The sequence below is a fragment of the Stegodyphus dumicola genome, chromosome 2, assembly GCF_044657685.1.
Source record: "Stegodyphus dumicola isolate Sdum_Otavi_A_Nest chromosome 2, ASM4465768v1".
NCBI classification, from domain to species: Eukaryota; Metazoa; Arthropoda; class Arachnida; order Araneae; family Eresidae; genus Stegodyphus; species Stegodyphus dumicola.
The window spans coordinates 23,000,251-23,021,994 of NC_140769.1; the positions used below are offsets into that span (position 1 = coordinate 23,000,251).

Sequence of the window (21,744 nt, forward strand, 5' to 3'; positions counted from 1 at the left end):
AAGTTCATTGAATACGTATATATGTTTATATACGATTTAATACGTATATACGTATATGTGTTTTACAGGTAGAAGATCCGGAAACACCAGGTTATATGCAGAAAGAAAAGATTTTGCCTGAATTAATTGATTATCTGATGAAAGATAAGTAAGTACCTGAAAATTTAATTAATGTTTGAAACTTATCCGTTAAGATGTCTTTAGCTTGGAGTTAAATTTCCATAATTAAGGCAATTTCGTCAATAAATGAACATGAATTTTAATTTGTTGTTTGGGCTACCAGCGGCCGAGGGGTGAAAACCGGTGAGCATTGGTAGTTCGGCCCGGGGTTCCAGTCCCGGCAAACGTTGTTTCCTTTAAGCTTCGTGAAATAAATTTTTCCAGTTTTAATATAGTATACCTCCCATATAATGCATATACTAGTCAGGAAATCGTCTCCGACGGTTATGTGGACCAGATTCCGTCCCAATTTAGTACCTCATATACAGTATATTACAGTAAAAATTTATAGGCTGCGAAACAACTATTTAAGTTTATACATGTAAAAGTATAAACAACTATTTACGTTTATAACATGTAAATGTAATTTCTGCAACTTAAGTTAAAACACAATAATATTTTTAAGTATCCATTATGTTTGCACTGCAAAATCTATTAAAAATACTATTTCAAATAATAAATTGGCTACCGGTTTAACATATTTATTTCTGCAAAATTTTGTCTTTCCGTTTTTATCCGTTATCGTTCAAAATTTTATCTTTTCCGTTTCCGTCCGTTTCTTTAACAGCGATGCAGAGGGCTGTGTATATTTGGAGTAGAGTCCGAGAGTGAACGAAGAGTTTGTTTTATATCCTGCGAAAATTTCGAAACTTTACAATAAACGCATATTTTGATGTTGGGAATTTAAATTTGTAAAAGAGAATCTAGTATTATGTATATTATGTACCATAACAAAGTTAAGAAAAGTAAATTTTAAGAAGGAAATGTTGAGGAAAAAAACTCAAGAAAATGAACATACACTTATAAAATGGAAAACATTATGAGCCAATACATCAGTTAATCTTTAAAGGCTCTGAAACTGTACAGTAAATCGGAAAGGGAAAATGAGATTAATAAAATGAAATGAGTGTTAAAGCAAAATCATTTTTTAAATTATAGTTTCTTAAATACATGAAGATTTCTATAGTAAGCAGTGTAGTAATGAGAAAAGATTGATAAATAAATATATAAAATTAAAATTAAAGGTACTTTTCGAAAGCAAAAAAGTGTGAGAGGTTACGCAATAATATCGTTCGAACCATTTTCCCAAGGGGAATCATATATGTGATCTAGAAAGAATGAGAAGGTTTTCTTAAATCATAATGCAGTATATTAAAAAATATCATAAAAAGTGCCTAATTAATATTTTTTTATCCTTTTTTGAATTAAAACAGATTGAAGAGTTTATCTCTTAATCTGTAACCATTTTAAACATTTTATAACTGACGCGTTTTTTTTTAAATTTTTGAATTTTGAAATAATGGACGTAGAATGGTAAAAAATTTCAGTATTAAAAGTTGATATATATTGCATTTTAAAGCTTTGTTCTCGTCATATCCGGTGGTGAAAGTAATGAAATACCGAGAAATTTAGATTGTTCATTAAACAAAGATATGTGCGAAAAATCAACAAAAAAATTTCAATCTTAAATATAAACGTCTAAATAGAAATCTGAAATAATAGCTTCGAAATGCTCATCTTTATCATCCAGATAGCTAATGTTGTAACTATAGGCAGCGAGGGTAACTCACAAACTCACGTATTCATCAGTTTGTAATAACAAAGACTGCAGTGGATATGTCTAGGTAGTCCTACAAACGATGGGAGTACAAAATGATTTTTTTATAGTTTAAGAGAAAAACAGAATATAGGTATCGTAGCGAATTTTGTGCATAGATAGATGATTTAAGTGAAACTACGTGTGAAATTGTATTCTTCTGAATAATTAATGTAACATGAAAAGCTAACAGAAATGATGCGATACCGGAGAAATAAGAATACAAGGGTAAGTATATTGAACATTGAGTAAATGACTATCACCATAATTTGGCGAGACATAGCTCATCTGGCAGCGGTTTGGGTTAGAAAAACTTGCCGTCACATTTTGCAATATATCTCTAATAGTCGCTAAATTTGGCAACCATTAGGCGACATTTGGGTCCGGTCCCTGTATCACCGTAATAAGTATTGTAATTGAATAAATGTAATTGATCACTATATTAGCTGTAACCGTATTCGGCCCTCATATGCATTCCGGTAATTACGAGAGGCAGAAAGTAATTGAAATACCTCGGGGTCAGTTAAAGTCTATACAAGATCTGACAGCTTCAGTTACTCAGTTGTTGTTGCTGTTGTGAGTCGTTAGTTCACTTCGACCGCGGAGTATTGACATTTCTCTGAAAACATTGCCTCTTAGATGTGCTTTGCATGCGTTGCGTTTAACATCCTCAGCAGTTTGAAGTGTAACTAGTGATTTTACTCTGTCATCAAGTATTTATGTGGCAGGAACCAGAAATCTGAAGTGTTTCTTTCGATAAAATAAATTTTGTCAATCTATCATCGGACCTGTGTGTATTCAGTCTATTACGAACACGTACGCACACGATACTATGTACAGGGAGAGTCTTAAACACCTGTTGTTTAAGAATTACATAGAATACATATTATTATTATTATTATTATTTTGAATTTCAAGTGATATTATCAAGGCGTATCATCTTCCCGAATTTCGAAATTCTGGGTGCGAATGAACTTATGAAGTTGTTAAGCGAATTCTTTAGTAAATTGTGCCACCTTTTCACATTAGCAATTTCTAGCTCTTGAAGTGTCTAAGGACGTCACATTTCCCAAAAGCGTCTTATGCATGCTATACTAGATCCAGATCTAGTGAACACGCCAGCCAATCCACGCATTTTTTCCAGATGCCAGTCTCCCAACAAGATGAACTCTACTGATATCCTATGATACTGCTTATTTTATCAATAAACTAAACAAGTCCATTTTGGAAGGTTAATTTCCCTAAGCAGATTAAACATTTTCATTGCATTTATATTCACAGTGAACTCAACTGAATCTTCTTTGCCGAAAATTAAGATAAGAAAACATGTAATAATGTGATTTCATTGAGTTAGTGAATTTTCACAATTTTAACCCTACTTCATTTCAAACTGCCAATGTTGATGCTATTTTGCCACCTGGATTGGCTGTTAAAAGTACAGATAAGTACGAACAGAAAAGAACAGATAAGTTTCGTCACGTCCGGCAGAACTAAGATATTTTTTTAACTTCTTTTTGTCTGATCTTTCTCTGGCTTGGCATTCTGAAAGGAAACTATCTCATCCCAACTGATAACGTGCATGGGTTGCTTGAATTTTTTTCAGGTTTTTTGCATTTTAAATACATTTCAGATGATAGGAATCAAATGTTTATACCCTTTGTGACATTCTTTGGTTTAGGTTAAATTTTGTCATGTCTGCATTTTTATATGAGTGCGTAGTACATGGACCTCTGGGTGGATAGTTTTGCTTCATTCAAGCTCTTACCAAAATGATCTTGTAAAAACTTGGTTAGGTACTGAAGGTGTAAGGTATTTTCTTCCTCCTTTCTGCATTCCTTCGTGGTGTAACGGTAGCACACTCAGAGCGTATTCGAGAGGTCCAGGTTCGAGTCCCAGTGAGACATTGCTCATTTTTCACGTCTCCTGCTTCAAAATAACCTAATGACTTTATAGTGGCCCCCGAACTAAGAGGTGATGAATGATGATGTTTAATTACCTGAATTTGGCGACTGGGTCCCCTATTCCCCAGTCGCGCTTTAAAAGGGGAGTATAACATATTTCCCCCGCCTTTTCTTCATTCCTTCATTGTGTGACGGTTAACACACTCGGCGCGTATTCGAGAGGTCCAGGTACGAATACCGGGAAGATCATTTCTCATTTTTCACGTCTCCTGCTTCAAAAAATAACCTAATGAATCTACAGTGGCGACCGAACTAAAAGTTTGTGGATGATTATTCTTCGCCACCTTTATTTGGCTATTGGATCCCCTAATCCCCAGTCGCACTTTCAAAGAGGGACACATTGTAGAGTCATTAGGTTTTTCTGAAGCAGAAGACGTGAAAAATGAGCAATGCCCTCTGCCGTGACTCGAACCCGGACCTCTCGAATAGGCGCCGATCGTGCTGACCATTACACCACGAAGGCATACTAGTGATAGTGATAGTGACGGAGGACGTGGCCACCACCCCTTTACTATTAAGTTAATTAGCATATAGGGCCACGTCCGCCCTTATACAGAGTAAAGCCAGAGAGGCCACATGGGAGGCTTGCACAAGGCACCCAAACCCAACGCCTGGACCATCCGGTTGGCAGTTCCGCGAACCAAATGCCACCGCTTAGACACCCGTCCAAAGTGCCCGGGTCCAGTGATTTTGAATCTTCAAGAATAGCATTGTACATGGCTAAACAAGGGCAGATATACATTAGTAGTTATTTACATGCTTCTGTTAATACATATTTGCTGACATGAAATCCAACACTGTTACATACATATACTTTCTAAATACCTACATGACATTACCTTAATTTGCTTTGGAATAATAAGACAGAGCTAGTATATACACTTAGCACAATAAAAATAAAAATAAAAATAAAATAATAATAATAATAATAATAATAATAATAATAATAATAATAATAATAATAATAATAATAACATACATTAGGACACGCTTGCCCACACTATATACACACATCGCACACATACCTAGATTACTTATGCTTGAATGATACTGATTTACATTGAAATTTGCTGACATACTGACCAGTTATATTTACACATGGCATAAGTCTGGACCCATGTCCATTAGCTTGTCAATTATATGAGTAATTTTGTTGGTCTGGTGTCGCTGCTTGACCATAAATCTGTTGAATGCCTCCCTGTTCGTCTCCGGGAACGGAATGTGCATTCCCTCCGTGACAGGACATTCATGAACGTAGTGTTCTGCTGTGCCCAGATCGCCGCAGCAGCACTGATCCGAATTGGAGATTCCAAATCTCTCAAAATATACTGGAAAGGGCCCATGCCCTGTGATGTAATACGCCATTTGTGGCCGTGCAACCAGTAGTTCCCTATCTACTTTAGGCAGAAATGTATGCGCTCGGCGGCCTGTGTCTTCGTTGTCCCATGCATCTTGCCAGAGTGCTAGAGCTGTGGCGCGCAGATTCCGTGGAACACATATCTTACAATATAAGGTATTTTCTCCCTCCTTTCCGCACGTCTTTGTGCTGTAACGATAGCACACTCGGCGCGTATTCGAGAGATCCAGGTTCGAGTCCCGGCGAGGGTATTGCTCATTTTTCGCAATTCCTGCTTTAAAAAAATCTTTCGCAACCAACATTGATTTTTTTAAAATTCTTCTGCATAATTTTGCTCCTTTTCTTTAATCCGCAGTTTTGCAATAAAATATAATAAACACATATCAGGAAGAGTGAATTTTAGTTATTCTAGCAGTGGGTTATTGGTTGACCACTAGAATGACATAAAGCAAACTTCTGTCATAAAACTGAATGTTTTATGTAAAAATTTCATTGGAACATAAAATAAACATAAGATCTTACAATTTATATATAATATGCTCTTAAGATTGTTCTAATACTTAGACATCTAGCCTACTTTTAGACGAACTTTAAAAATAATGATCCAGACGTTATCTATACATCAATAAATAAATAACGTGTACGAATTGTTTCCTTTAGGGAAAATGCTCAAAATATTAAGAGTAAAACCCAACATATTTAGAGTGCCTCCATGTCAAACATGCATGCCTTGGGTATCCATGTTTTCGAACCCTGTCCCTTCGGTAGAACAGTCTGTGTCACTAACCACTACCTTGATTTAGTAGCGAAAGTAAAATACCTTAATTTAATGTATAAAAATATCTGGAAAGAATAAAACTTGAAATAATCTAATTAGTTCTTAATGGGTGATACGATTAGAGGCCAAACACTGTCGGTCAGCATTCATGTATACTAAATATCTTCTAAAAGATGAAAAACATGGATAACAATTGGGTTACCATTTTAATAATCATCATGGAGAAGCAACAATAGCGAACAATTCAGCTAATAGTGTTTCTGATCCCAACATTGACAGATTCATTTATTATTTTTATTATGAAATTTTAAAGTTCTTAAAAATATTTTTTAATTTAGTCAATTAGATAGCCAGTGAGCATTAGTCAATGAGCTTGAGCAGGTACTCTATAAGTGTGGTAAATTTAGTTTAAAATTATTTAATAAAGCCACTTAAAATTAATATAAATACCACTCTTCTTACTGAACTCTATTTATTCAATTATATCATTAACATATTGGAGTATTATTAACAAAGTTTTTAAAGTTAGAAATTGTTTTCAATGTTGCGCTTACAGCAAGAAAAATTTTAATAACATTTAATGCATTTAAGTTTTAGAATTTACCTCAAAATAAAAGAAAAATAAAACTTTCCTTCCTTTCTAGATGGAAGTCTTCCTCGAAAGAAGTTTTGCTTCAAGCGTTTCAAGTGTTTGATAGAGATGGGAAAGGTTTTCTGGAAAGAGAATATTTTCGCAAGCTACTCCTGCAGTACGGTATGTAATTCTATTCCGTTAATTAAAGTATATTTCTTTCTTTGTGATGCTCTTTGAAAATACCTAAAGAAATTTATTTTTTTATTAAAAGGAATGATGTTATTACAACTAATATAAAAAAGAATTGGTAGCTGCTATTCTAAGCACGATCGAAAATTGGATTTAGAAAGTTTTAAACATCCTCTGAACTAAGCATTTTTATCCTCTGAACTAAATCGGAATTAATTAAGTAAAAAAGAAATAATAATAATTCTTAAATCTTTACATCTTTGAGAAGTTGATAATAGAAAACGTGCTTTTTAACTGCTGTAAGTAATAGCATTGATATAAGGTTTCCAATAAAGGAGTGGAGATTATTTATTAATATAAAGATGGAGAAAATGTTCTGAAACGCCACAAAGGAATTAAAACTTGCGTCAAATAGTTTTCTGGGTTGTAAATAGCGGAACGATAATACTATTTGCAATAATATTTTAAACTATTTCATAAGTTTTATCTTTATGTAAATTAAATTTTTTGTCAGAATTTACTTGAAATGTTTGGCCAGGATCTTTATCTTTATTATGCCAATGATAGAATTTTAATTAAGTTAAAAAAGTAAATAATTAAATTAAAATTAATTATTTAAGTTAAAGAAACTAACTTAATAATATTTATGCAAATGCGCTTTTTTCTGAATTTGATTTAATTATGAATTCATTAATTGCATATATATATATATAAAATATAAGTTTTGTATTAGCCACAGTTAATTTAATTAAAATATTTTTTTTTTATTATATATATATATTTATTTATAAGAAATAAGTTTATGTTAATATTTAACTTAAAAACTTAGACATTCCAATAATTTATGAATAAGCTCAGATTTAGCATTAATTAAGAGGTAGTAGTTACGACAAAAATTTGCCACCCAGTCGGTATAGTTGTTAGCGTGGCTGACCACCGTGCCGAACGTCCCGGGTTCGAATCCCAGAGATGTTGCTGGTAGGGAAAGAGGGTTTGATCCTTTCTATCCCGGATTAGTATCTAGCAAAATTGGAAGCGGAGCTGATACAAATGGTACTGTTACCTGTAAGGTACTCAAAGCTGTTGCCAACGGACAGGCGTAAAATTTCGCTCCATGCCGGATTGGGTTGACTAGACGTCAGACAAATAGGCATTAGCAACAACAACACTACAAAATATTTTCAAAATTGAAACTTCTTAAAAACAGTACTAATAAAAGCTCACATCAATGAATAAGAAATCAATTTGTTGACTAGCAAAGTGTGAAAGTCAACAGGCTACTAACGTTGACATAGTAAAGAATTTAACTGTAACCCCCTGTAATAGAAAATTGAATTTTTTAAGACTGAGATGAATGGCTAAAGAAATACAAACAGTTAATAGCGTCAAAAGCAATAAATTACCGAACTCCAAAAAAATTGGCCCACCAGCGGCCGAGCTGTAACGTTACAAAATGAGTGTTTTCATGGTTTTCCCCCATGTGTAACGTGTATAAGAACCAGTTTCCCTTAAAAAGTCCTGCACAAAGGCATCCCTCCCTTAAGGCAGATAGCCTAAGAGTGCTTTGGCGTAATCTAATAAACCAAACCAAACCAAAAGAAATTTAAGTTACCGTATATTCCAGCCTATAACGCACACTTTTAACACCAGTAACGTAATCTAAATTTAAGGGTGCGTATTACATGTCGGATATAAAAATGAGAGATTAAAAGTATGGAAAAAATCAGCATAGAACCGCTACATTTTTACGTGTACTTATGCTGTTTATTAAAAAGAAATGGCATACGTTTTAAACTTAAAAATTTTTCATTAGTGGATAACTTGAGAAGTTCGTCATGTTTCTCATCCGTTAAATCTTCAGGCACATCGTCCATTTTTGTGTCATGTTCACCATCATTGTTACTCTGTTCCATAATTAAATAATCATCATCCTTTCCATCTTTCTCGAACACCAAACATTTTTGCTGCAACACAATTTCCATTTCCTTTCGCAAACTGAATGACTCCGCACTTGGAACCAACAATGTGTTGTTTCGTTCAGCAGAAGCCGTATTTACTACTAAACGAAACACTAGATCAACCTCAACTGAAACCTTCGTTGTTCACATGAAAATTACGGCCTCAAATGATTATAGGAAAGAGAAAACATCTGAAACCTAATTCCTTGAATTTTTTCGGGTTGAATTCTTGCTTCAAATTATATCCTCCTTTTCTCGAAAGCATTCTTTTGGAAACTTCCATTGAATAAAATCTACCATCTTTGCAGGAATATTTACCCTCTCAAGCATTTTACCTACACACATTTTGTTCCTTAACGCTTGCTAGCCAGTTTCCCTTAGAAATTCCTCCACCAAAGGCATCCCTCCCCTTAGGCAGATAGCCCTCGTGTGCTTTGCCATAATTAAATACACCAACACCAACACCTTAACGCTTGCAAATTGTGTGTACTATTGTTCGAAACGCTAGGGCAAATCTTCGAATAAGTCATCTCAAAAGATGAGAGCATTTCACATGTATCTTTTAGGTTTCTTCTTGAAGAATTGGGTGCACGTTATACGGCGAATATACCTAAAACTAAAAATACAGCTTGAAATTATAGATGCGCGTTATACACAGGTGAGCGTTATAAGCCGGAAAATACGATAATTACTAGCCTATTTAATTGCCAAGTATAAATTAATATCCACGTATATGCCTGCATGTGCCTTCGAAAAAATTGAAAATTTCTTACTTTTAATTAAGCTTTTTGGAGATTTCAAACTTGCCATCGCTAATTAGTTTCGCCAATGGCAACTGGCAACCATTGCCGTCTACTTTTGGATTTCTATCCTTTGTTCTTCGTTCTCTCAACGGTAGGTTATGAAATCAAAGTTCTGTTTTACATTTTATGCTCATTTTGTATTATTCCATTTTAATTTGAGTTTTAATTTCAGTAAAAATATGTCTAATTATTGTTCTTTTACGTTATTGGACATTGAATTTATTACATATGTATTTCTTTCTGTGTGTATAATTTTATTTCATTCTTGGAATTCCTCTGCGTCAAGAAGGTATTCAGAATTTTCGGGTGAATTTTTATAATTAAATAATTTAGAATGGTTCATCAGCTAGTTTTAATGAACATAAACGCAGTTTTTCCCCTGGGGGAGGAGGGGACTGATACAACTGAATCTGATCTACCTCCTTTTGATAACATTAAATCAGAATTTGATTGTATTCCTCTTCCTATACATTTTGTACTTCATATATCTGTAGTTTTCCGGAATTTAACTGGTTTGGTGAAAATTGTTTGATATATTTTGCATATTTATAGAGAATTTTTGATTTTACTGTTACTGAATTTAATTTAATTGCTGTTTTTTACAGAATGTGTTGTATTCTTCAGTAACTTCCGATAACAGTTTTGTTCATGAAATATTGCCTTGATAAGAATTTAATTTTCATTTTAGTCAAGTTATAATAGTTTAATTAACTCTTCCTACTTTGTTATTAGTTTGTGGTATATTAACAGTTGTTAATTGTGCATGTTATAGTTATTTAGAAATTAGTTTTAAGGTTTTAGGAAATAAAAGCAGCGTTTCTATCACTTACAATTTGGGAGGGGGATCCGAATCTGAATATTCTGTTCTAAATAATTTACATAAGTATCAGCAGTTGCACTTTTAGATGCAAATGTCTATATACAACGAATATCATGATCTATAATAATGTGAATATACGTTTTAGAATAATTATAACTATTTAAAACAACAGCAGTATCAATAAATGACGGTCCGAAAAGTTCACTTACAGATGTCAGTTCTTGCATTAAGCTAATATCTTTTCTTTGCTTTTTTATTAAATTAATACTCTCCATAATGTTTACAAATTTTTATATCTTGTGAATCTTGTGAATTTTATAACATCTTGTGAATATATGAAACTTGTTTTCATATTTTTACATCTTACACACACACCACACACAGCCGTACATATATACATCTTTTACGACAGTCTTTCTACACATTCTTTTTCTCTCTGTATATATATATATATATATATATATATATATGTATATGTATACCTTCCAAAATTATAATAAGCCTGAACGCTGTTTAAACTAATATTTTCTAGCACTCATTACAAAAAAAGAAAAAAAAAATATTACACCATATTTTCACTTTTATCCTCTTTTCGTTTAGCTGAAAATTATCTTCACATTTATCCAAGTTCTCCAAAAAGTTGACAATTTAATTCTTTTGTAAGAGTAAATGCACGTGCAGCGAAAATTCACAAAACGAAGGTTACTCGTATAATGCTGCAAATCCTATTTGCATGCTGGGAAAAAATTCATATTGAGAAAAGACTTGAACTTATTGATACTTTTATAAAATAATTTAATTATATAGATTTTACTATACATTCGAAAATACGCCTGTTAAAACATCTCATTAACTGTTTATAGCCCATATTATTATTAGCATGTAGTTTGTGGTATTATTAGTACCCGTAAAATTGCACCATTATGTATGTAATTATCTTTATCAGTCAAAATAATTCATGATGATGTTTGTATAATCACACCAGAATGAAATAAACAGTAATTCATGAATACAATTTGCTGAATTCTTAGACTTATTGGCTCCGTTTATGCAGGTCCAGAACTCCATCAATCGAATTTTAAGGATGGCAGCCCTTAAAATTCTTATTTTCCTTAAAATTCCTTAAATCCTTCCTATCCTTAATTCCTTAAAATAAAATCTATTTATCTTCCCAAATAATGAAAAAGCATTTTACAAAGCAAGGTTTTAAGTGTTCGAGCTGTCCCCAAATCTGCATTGGTAACGGAATGAGTGCAAAATATTTGTAATTATCACTTATAGGATTTATTTTATTATTACATTTGTATCTAAGTCGGAAGTTTTGAACGAGAACTAATTAATGCATAAAGCTATTACACTCTAAGACCTTTGTGTATTGGTTAATCATTATCTATTTATGCGAAAAATTATTTATAAATGCTTTTGATTACTGAAGAAGTTACCAACATCGAATTAATTAATCTTAGCTTACAAAAGGTAAATTACTGTGTTGACTTAATAACAAGCTTAGCAAATTAAAGTCTCTCCTAAAGAGGGCCTTCACGTAAGACCGTACAAAACGCATTTGGTTAGTGTTTAGGGAGGAATGTAGGAGGAAAAACACTGAGGAAGAGCTGAAATGGTCATGTAGTTCACCATTTCGTTGAAATCGAACCCTGGGCGAAATTTAATAGATATGACACTTCTGTTACACTGTGGTTTCTATTAATATCTTTCGTTGAGCCTTATATTCGCAAATTACTCCCTTGTTTTCTTTACTATTTAGGTTTGTGACTGAAACATAAATTTATAAAGTTAATCTGATTAAAGCGTTTACTTTAGTTTTTACGTAGTTAGTACTTGATTACTTTAGTTTACTTCATATGCTTTTAAAACTTTTTTATTTATTTATCATTTCTTTTAAACGTTATTACTTGTTAACCCATATCGCCCTGTACTTAAGAAACTAAATAATGAAGAATCTATATGAATGTATGTATATTTCTCGCAAGAGCTACTCAGATTAATCAAATTTTAGTAACATGGTCTTCGATCCGAACAAGGAAACCTGGACCTTGAATTTGGAGTTTAGAATTTGTTTTATTATCTTTTTCACATTATGTAAAGCTTTAAAAAATTTTTAATTAAAAGCTCAACAATTTCAAAGCGAGCAGTGGCAACATGTAACGATTAAAACACTTTTATCTCTAGCGCGCGAGATTGTCTATCTGAAATTCTAAAAATATGTGTTTTTTAAATATTTTTAGCCTACTGTGATGTTAGCTCGAATTCTCTTAAAACGTGTATATGTTTGTAATTGGAAAAAACGCTCGTTTAGGTATAATATAAAATCCGAAAGCCTTCCGATTTTTTTATTTAGTACTTCCTTGTACAAAGTAAAGCAAGTATTTCAATCACGAGAACTTCCAGGTACCACATTTCAACGAAAACATCCATTGTGACCGCAATCGAATGCAATTTAACATGTTTATGTGTTACATCTGTACGTAAGGACAGAATAAGGGACTCTTTTCTCCCAAGCGAAATATAAAAATGATTTAAACGGATTCAGAAGAGGTTTTTTTCGCGGCGTCTGTACGTACTTATGTATGTATGTATATATATCGCATAACTCAAAAACGAGTAACTCAGAACATTGAACTTTTGTATATAGGACTGCTATAACATGGAGTTGTGCAATGTCGATTGCTCCATTCTGCTTGCAAACGACCGCACCAAAAGTATGTATCTATATATATATATATATATACAGTGTGTATATAATATATATACTCACACTGTTACTCCGCCCATTGAACTCAGTTTTTTATTTTTTTTATACTTATATATTAGTAAAGTGCGCATTTCTTGTTTTAAAAATGTTTCAATTATGTTTTTATTATCTTCCGGTTAAGGTTTTTATGCCTTTAGTAAATCAGCATGCAATATTTAAAGAATTATCAACAATTTAAAAGTTCTTTCAGTACGGCTAAGCCTGATTATTTTTATCATGGCAGCCATAATTGTTTGTTGCCGGTCTAGAGAAACTAAGCTTCGCAACAGCAAAGTAATGTCTTCTTTTATCATTGCTAATTAAATCCATTCTGGAATTATCATTTAAGTTATTAAATTATCTTATATAATGACTCAGCACAGCGTCCCCAAAGTATTAAGTCTATTTCTACGCCTTTAGTGTATTTTTGCCAAGTGTCACCTAAAGTAAACTTTGAGTTTTGTACACTGAAAAATCTGCCTAACAAGGCAAAGTCCGCTAGCCGAATTGCTTGTTTTTGCGGAGAAACGTAATTTTAATTGTAAACATTTTTTATTTAATTGTTTTAATTCTATTTGGTGTTTTACGTTTTTCTATGTCTTTCAATTTTTAATATATATATTTTGGCTTTGTCGCGAAGTGAGAACTGAATAATTTGAATGTGAAATATATCTCTAATGAATTTCAAGGAAATAAGTTTAAATGAAATGCAGGAAAAATTAGTATAATTTAATGTTCCGTACAAGAAATTCATGTAGTGTTGTACACATCAGATTATTTTAATTGTAAATATTATGTTAATTTTTCTAACAGTTAAATTTTGAGTTAAATTTACTTTCCTATCATTTCTTAATTTCGTGCAGGTTTATCGTACAACTCCCAGACGGAGTTCTGTTACACCTTATTGGAATAAGAAAGAGTATCTTGTTGTTTCCTGTACCACGATCTCAGGCGATTATTCGCTAATCAGTTTTTAAGATTCTTCACATTCAGCTAACTAACTAAAAAACACAGTACAGAAATTTACATACTTATTATTTCCTTTAAACTTTATTTATTCATTTATCATTTATTTATTGTTGTATTCTCGTTTGTACAAACAAGAAATTATTTGTTACTTATCGCAAGATATAAACAAAAATAATTATACGCATAGGTCCAATCAAAAATAAGCCATTTAATAAATTCATAAGGCCAATGTACTTTAAAGAATGTCTGTCATCATAATCGTAAAAGTCTAATTGTTCTAACTTTAAGACGAGGCCTTCGAGCTGTAGTACTTAAGCCGTTCGCCTAGTAATTACGCATTTTCGTTAAAGTGTGTCAACTAGATAAAAAAAAAGGCTTTTCACGTGTAGTATGTGTTCATGTCGGTAAAACTGTTCGGCATATAACTGTCAAAGATTGAAACAAATGACAGAAGCTGTCTATTTCCTTTTCCTCCAATGGCAGTCCTCTCAGGCTTTGACAAAAGCTCTGACAATTCCGTACTAATTGTCATTTATCAAACTGCAGAATTATCGAGATAACAAAGTGGCTATGAATTTCTTCGGTTCTTTTTTACTCTTTGAAAATAAGGAGCATTTTTTTCTAGAATGTTAGAGTAATTTTCAAATGTTGGGAAACGAAAGGATATTTAGAACAATCTAAATATTCTCAGTGATAATATTGCACTACCGTAACTGCATTTAGCGTTAATTTTAAGCTATTCCACCCTGGCATATAAGATACAAATTATTACATTGAAAAAATAAAGTTTTGATGTCTGTAATTCATATCCCAAATCAAATATGGTATAATGCCGTTTTTCTTTCTAATGTTTATTCGTACAAATTCCTTACATTCAAGATATTTTCGCTCTTTACTCTGCTACTCGACTCTCCATTGAGTTTAACTATATTAACCATACGGATTAAGTCAACACGATGGTTTATATGTCATGTTTTAATGCATAGATGAAGGAATCAGGTACTTTAATTTCTGGCCCCCGAAGGTACTTTATTGCGCAGTTGGAAGGATCAAAATATAAACGAAAAACTACCAGCTATGGCCATTTCGAAACATAATTTTCTTGCAGGATTATTCCAATCAGATCATCTTTTTGTAGATAAGATATTTTCCAATCATATTTGAATAAGATAATTTCCATGTACGCGTGTTTTAGAGTACGACGTCATTCAGGAAAGTGAGCAGCAGCGTGGATGAAGAGTGTCTTGACACGAAGAAGGTGTATGCGAAACGGACGTAGCAGTTCAGAGGAAGAAGGAAAAGTGCCAAAAAGTTTCAGTTCCGAATTAAAAAAGTTTTTGTTTACAATTATTTAATTGGGATTAAGCGTTACGTATGATCGCATGATTAATTTGAATGACGCAGTTTAGACTATTTTTAGATAAAGAGAGGAAGTCCCTAAATTAAATAAAGGATAAAAGATGCTACAGCCAATTAAATTTAGAATTTTTCTTTCATATTTTTATCATACATATATATCTTTACAAAGGCCTTACTACGAATTTTACAGAACTGCATAAGTTATTTTATTACATTTCCCTGTGTTATATTGTAATCACTGTGCTTCGAGTGATATGTATAATTTGTACTTTGCTATTTACTAATCTATTACACGTGATTAGTCTTACAATATATAGTCCAGAGACATATAGAATAATCAGTATTCCAGAAATAAAGTCAAAATTAGATTACCTTTTCCATGTCAAAATCATTATTCAAATTCAAAGTTAAAAACATAAATCCAACATAAATTATGAAATTTAAAGTAAATTCAAAGTGAAATTCATTCAAATTTGGATTTTATATTTTGTTGTCATAGTTACTTACCTTTTCATTGATACGTGTCATTAAAAGTTTTCCGTCGTACATCCTGCAAAGATATAGAATTAGAAACAAAGTAAATTGTCAGGTCAGACTCTTAATTCAAATTAGTTATCAATTCATAATCAAAGTCATACTATCAAAATCATCATGCAACGTCAAAAATACGAATTCAAAGTAAATTGTCATGTGCAAATTAAATTTTGTGTAAAATTTACTAAAAGTTGATTGCCATTGCTGCTTCTTATTGTTAACGTTCATTTTCATAGTTCAATAACTTTGACATTGGTCCTTGTTCCGTCACATGTTTTGAAAGGAAAAAAATCTGAATGTATACTGTCAGCACAATCTTTTAATTTAAATAAATTATCCATTCATATAGTCAGAATCAAAGTCCTATTAAGCTATCGAAATCAAAATTAATTTAGATACTCATTTGGAGTTACAAAATGCTTCTCCGATTCTGAGGCGAACCATTTTTTTTTTATTTTTATTCACGCGAACTTTGCGGATAAGATGCTAAATCTATAAACGCAGACGTTTTCAAATGGCAAAATATGCCACAACATTTTAGTTTTACAAACTGCTAATTTCAATATACCATATACTATTTTTATTAATAAAAATAATATCAATCGTCAAAAAATAATTGCTACTTATATTTTAGTGTTTTACTTTATACATTTAATATGCATAGAAACATTTTTTTCTTGCAAGGAACAATGAAATTAAGAGTTGTATTACTAGAATCTATGATGTCTTAGAACTTAAAAAATGCAGTTCTAAGCTTTCTCTTAATTAATTAGTTTTGATGAAGTTCTGATATAGTAAGATTGCCTCATATTTTAAACAACTAATTATTTCAGAAAAAAAGTATATACGAATATCTTACTTTAGTTAGTAGTCATATTTAATATACTTTTCTCATTCCAAACAGGAGATTCGTTTGAAGAAGACAGCATAGACACATTCTTGGACGAGGCAACAGATCCTATTATAAAGAAAATTAATTACATAGAATTTTGTGACAAGCTGGTTGCTCCTGAAGTATTTGACATCGTGCAACGTCAGCGAAAGCTTCGCAAGGAAATTGCTAATTTAAAGAAAGAAAACCGCAATAAAAATCCTTATTTTGTCTAGTGATGAAATGAGTTAATAAACATGCAACGTTATTTCAGACTTCTACTGGTGAAAGCAAGGTTTTACGAATAAATGAAATTATAATTTATTTAGTCAACTAATCGATTAATCGATTGCACAATAATATTAGGTAACTAGGTACTTACATGTTATCGCAACCACCTTAATAAAAGTCACAAAATTTTCAGAAAACGCCAAACACTGGCAACCATACGCATAAGGATTCTTCAGGTAACTTTGCCCATAACAGCCTTTCATTCAAGCAACGTGCCATGTTTGTACGCGTTCTTTTTGTTGCGTTTCAAGTTCCAACGATTTTTATAAACAAATCGTGATATTTTTTGCCTTAAATGTAATTTAAAAATATGGGCTTGTAGACTTTATCAGTAATGGAAGGAACAGCGGTAGAATTTCTGCAGGAATACAGAATTTTGCCGCAAAGTCTAAAAAAGAACAAGGAGGAAATGCGTTTATTCGATAGTCAGTTTTGCCGATGTCTGTTCAATTCTCTGATATTTTTTAAGCGAAATTTCGCTGTGTACTTCAGGAAGAAGAATGGAGCATAAAAAACAATATTGGAAGATTTGTGAAGAATGTTAATGGTTTATATTTTTAATGTATCACATAATACTTATTTAACAACTAAAATTTGTTTTTTAAATTCTTAAATAGGATTTCTTTTAATATGTTGATAATGCCCTACTGGCTTACGATAATATAGATAGTTTGTGAATCGTTTAAAAACAATTCCAATACCTTTACGTTTTCATGTGCAACCTTTACGTTTTCATGTGTAAAAAATCGCCAAACTGTGCCAAGGTGCTTGCCTGAATATGTAAGGAACGAGAACTATAGTGTCACTGAAGATATCACGAAAAGTGTTTAAAACATCAGGCTCAAATTCAGTACCTATACGTTTATAGGTTGAATTAAAAAGACAGGCTGAAAATAAATTTATAAAAATAAAAATAATGCTCAAACTGTATAGCTAAATCGCAAGTTTGTTTTTCATTGAATGGAGCATATGTTCAAATAAAGCTCGGGATCGTGGAATATCAACTAATATCCTCACATAAAAGAACTACAGAAGAGACGATTTCCAGATGAATCCATACCTTCCAACAAAAGACAGTGAAAAGTGCTTATTTAATTCCAAACATTCACTAAATGACACTACTTTTCGTTAAGTGTACTACCATTTTGATATAGTTTGACCATGAGTCAAACTATATCAAATTCGGTAAGTTATAAATCGGTCAAAACTATTTTTTAATTTCTTCCCTAGTGTGAAACAAAACATCGTAAAAAATTACAATTATATTAGTCTCAAGCCAATGAACTCAAAACAAAGGCATTTGCTTCTCAAAGAATTGATCGAAAAAAAAAAAAAACCTCTAAAATAACTTTCCATACAGGAAGTATCAGAAACCGGTATTCCTAATTTTCTCCAATGTATTATTGATTATTTAAGTTACTAAAGTTAAAATTATCAGGCATTGAAATAAACTAGTAACAATCTTTGTTCTTAGCCCGTAAAGTGAGCCGATGAGAAAGTAAAATGATGTGAAAAAAATAAATGTAAGATATTAAATGCAGTTCTTTGTTTAATTTCTAAAGGAAGAGTGGACTTTTCTTCTAAAGGTTTCTAAAGGTTTCTTCTAAAGGTTCTTTGTTTAATTTCTAAAGGAAGAGAAGACTATTTTTAATTAAAGTCTTCCCTTTAAATTGAAGCAAAGTATTGGCATAAATTAATATCCACTTTATTTCTAAAGATAATTAGCAAAACTGATAACAAACAATATGCATATCAGTGGGGAGGAAAAAAAATGCTCCGCCAAAAAGGAAGGAACAGCCACACTGCTCTGAAAGGAGAATTTTCTTGTCTTATGAGCTTATACGTTTCATTTCCAGAAAAATGTAAAGCTTATTATTAATAAAAATAAAAATGTTCATTTTTCTTATGGAAGGCATAACGGCAATTTGAATTAACTTGCTAATTTTAGGAAAAATTCTAGCTCAACATATTCTTCACTAAGGAATAAAAAGGAATATTAAAATGATTAATAAGTCGAATGAGCCAAAAACAAAAATAAATTGACTGAAGGTCAATTGCTAGAAAATACACAGCATTGAAAATTACCTGCTTTATTTGTGAAATCAATAACAAAATTTTAGAAAAGAACAAATAATTCTACATAAATTCTTAAATAAAAGTGGATGCAAATCTATGCATATTCTAGTTACACAAGTTTTGTATTAATTGTGCTTCTAAAAAACCTATAAATTCTAGAGTTAGTATATAGGTACAGATCATCATGCAACTGATAACTGCACAAAAGATGTCTTACTTGGGCTTCGAAATGAGCCAAGTCACAAGCCTAAATAGTACTTTCTTCCCGAAATTTCTGTAGCCTGCACTGGAGTGTAATAACAGTATATAGCTTAAAAATTAGTCTGGCTTCTAACAAGATGCATAACCAGATTATTAAACTAAAACTACATGCTTCAGTATGAAGTATTTTTAAATAATATGTAAATAAACTGTTGTTTTTAAGATTTTAATAAATTTTTGTCAAACCAAATGCGAATAAGTGTGAATGAGCAACACCAGACACCTAAATGATATTCAGAGGATTAGCTGACTTCTTTCATTCAGCCTGCTTAGTCTAAACAAGAGGATTTCAACAGGAGGGGGAATTCTCCCTTGAGGGAATTTCATAGGGGGATTGAGTTCAACTTTTTGTTTAGCTGGCCAGTACTTAGATTTAGTTTATGAATTAAAAAAAAAATTTTATTCAAATAATTGCAATTATCAATATTTTGTTATACTTTGTACTATTAATTAAGAAATCGCACTGAGCAAAAATCTAAATCTAAATAAATGTACATGTATTTTTCAGGTGATTTATATGGAGCAAATATGGCCGAGAACCCCTTGTTTAAACGATCTGGAGAAACGTTATCACACGTTTATTCGTTGGCCATATATTATAGAATCAAAGTAAAAGCATGGATTAATTATTCCAACGATTAAATGAAATAAATTTTAGAGCTGAGAGTTACGAGCTGCCTTGGAATGGACAAACACACGCGTTTAACTTAATATATATTAACTAGATATATGGAATAAACAAAGCATAACGTCTATCTGAAAAATGATAAAGCTTTCCTTCGTGTGAATTATTACATTATTGTGTCAGCTTTCAACTAGCTTAAAATTTTATAATAAGGCATTTTATTTAAGCGGCAAGTAATTTGCACACACTATATTTCACATCACAGTACATGTTATAAAATTTATCATAAAAAAAGTAAACTCGACTGAAAGCCAATGATGGTAGGTACATCTCAAGATAAAAAATGTGTCTACGTATTAATTTCTGAGTATCATCGTAGGTGATTCAGTATGAATACAATCAGACACATTTTGTCATCATCCCAACATAATACAAAGAGATCCTTTCTGTAAAAATTAGGTACACTTCTGTTGTCGGGACCAGATTCAGAAATGTATGTATATATACATATATGGATGGATGGATGTGTTCCTGTATGCCCGTATATATGTGTGTGTACACACACGTATACGCACATACAAACACACTTCCATATATACATACATTTCTCATATTAAACACCGATCCTTCTGTGCTGACAAACAGAGACCTCAATAGTCAAAAGTATAAAGACGATCATGTAAGGTGTTAATACGTAGCTCCATAATTTTGCGCGGCCGAGTTTGAAAGGTTTACGTACAGAATCTCCTTCAACTGCAGAAGTGCAAATGCCAGAAGAGAAATCTGTATTCAGGCGAAAGGGAAAGAAGTCGAGCTACTGCCATCAACTATTGTTGAAAAAGTCCATTGCTGTTGCCTGAACAAAAGCTTCTCTTTCGTCATTTGCACTTCTGCAGAAGGTTATACATTTAAACGTTCGAAAGTAATCCCGCAAATTTATAAATACTGTTGACTTAACTATTTCAATAATCGCTATTCAGCGAGTTATTTTAAATCAAATATAGAGATGATATCCTGGAAATTAATGAAAACGTTTCTATAGCTCCAAGTAGAAACATTTATTTATGCAGAAGAATGAATCCCAGAGCACCATAGCTTCATGAGTTCGATTTCTATGCAGATGTTATCTGAAGTAGGCATGTATAGAATGCTTTATGAAGAAACAATGTCAATTTCAAACTGCCGTTGTCAGAATCAAATAGCGAGCTTAGGCCGATATTATGAGGTAAACGGCCATTGTCATTAACTCAGTTACTAATTCAGAAGTCAAACAACAAAAATCAGCGTTATATTTACAAAATTTTCACAGGACTAGTTTCGATGGTTTTACCGAACAGCAAATGAATCTGGTTCATTTGCGGTTTTGCAGCTGAAGATGGTGGTTCGGTAAAACCATCGAAACTAGTCCTGTGAAAATTTTGTAAATATAACGCTGATTTTTGTTGTTTTATCAGGTTCAGTGTTTCTCCTTACTTTCTTTGGGACATGCAAAGACATGACTCGGAACAGGGAGCATACTAAAGCTATGTTCAATAAATGTGGGAAGTAGACAAGATACACAGGAAGGGTATACGAAACCCTTTATTTTTCACTCTTTACAATAATTTCCGGACTTCGGAATACAGAGACCAACCACTTGTGGTCTGAACGTAAGAATATAAAAATATTAACTAAACTCTAACTTAACTTTGGAATAATAAACAAGGGCCTACGTGGAAGATTGGCCGTATATTAACAGGAAGCCGTATGT

At 32.1% G+C, this 21,744-nt stretch overlaps 1 protein-coding gene across 1 annotated transcript in view; it reads left to right on the top strand.

Moving 5' to 3' along the window:
* LOC118195232 (dynein regulatory complex protein 8-like) overlaps positions 1–19,540 on the top strand; it is a 38,203-nt gene extending 18,663 nt beyond the window's left edge. Inside the window, exons 5-7 of the mRNA XM_035366489.2 lie at positions 69–148; positions 6,557–6,666; positions 16,775–19,540. Coding sequence (XP_035222380.1) covers positions 69–148; positions 6,557–6,666; positions 16,775–16,977 — 393 coding nt within the window. The 3' untranslated portion in view covers positions 16,978–19,540. The remainder of the gene's footprint in view (positions 1–68; positions 149–6,556; positions 6,667–16,774) is intronic.
* The last annotated feature ends 2,204 nt before the right edge of the window (positions 19,541–21,744 follow it).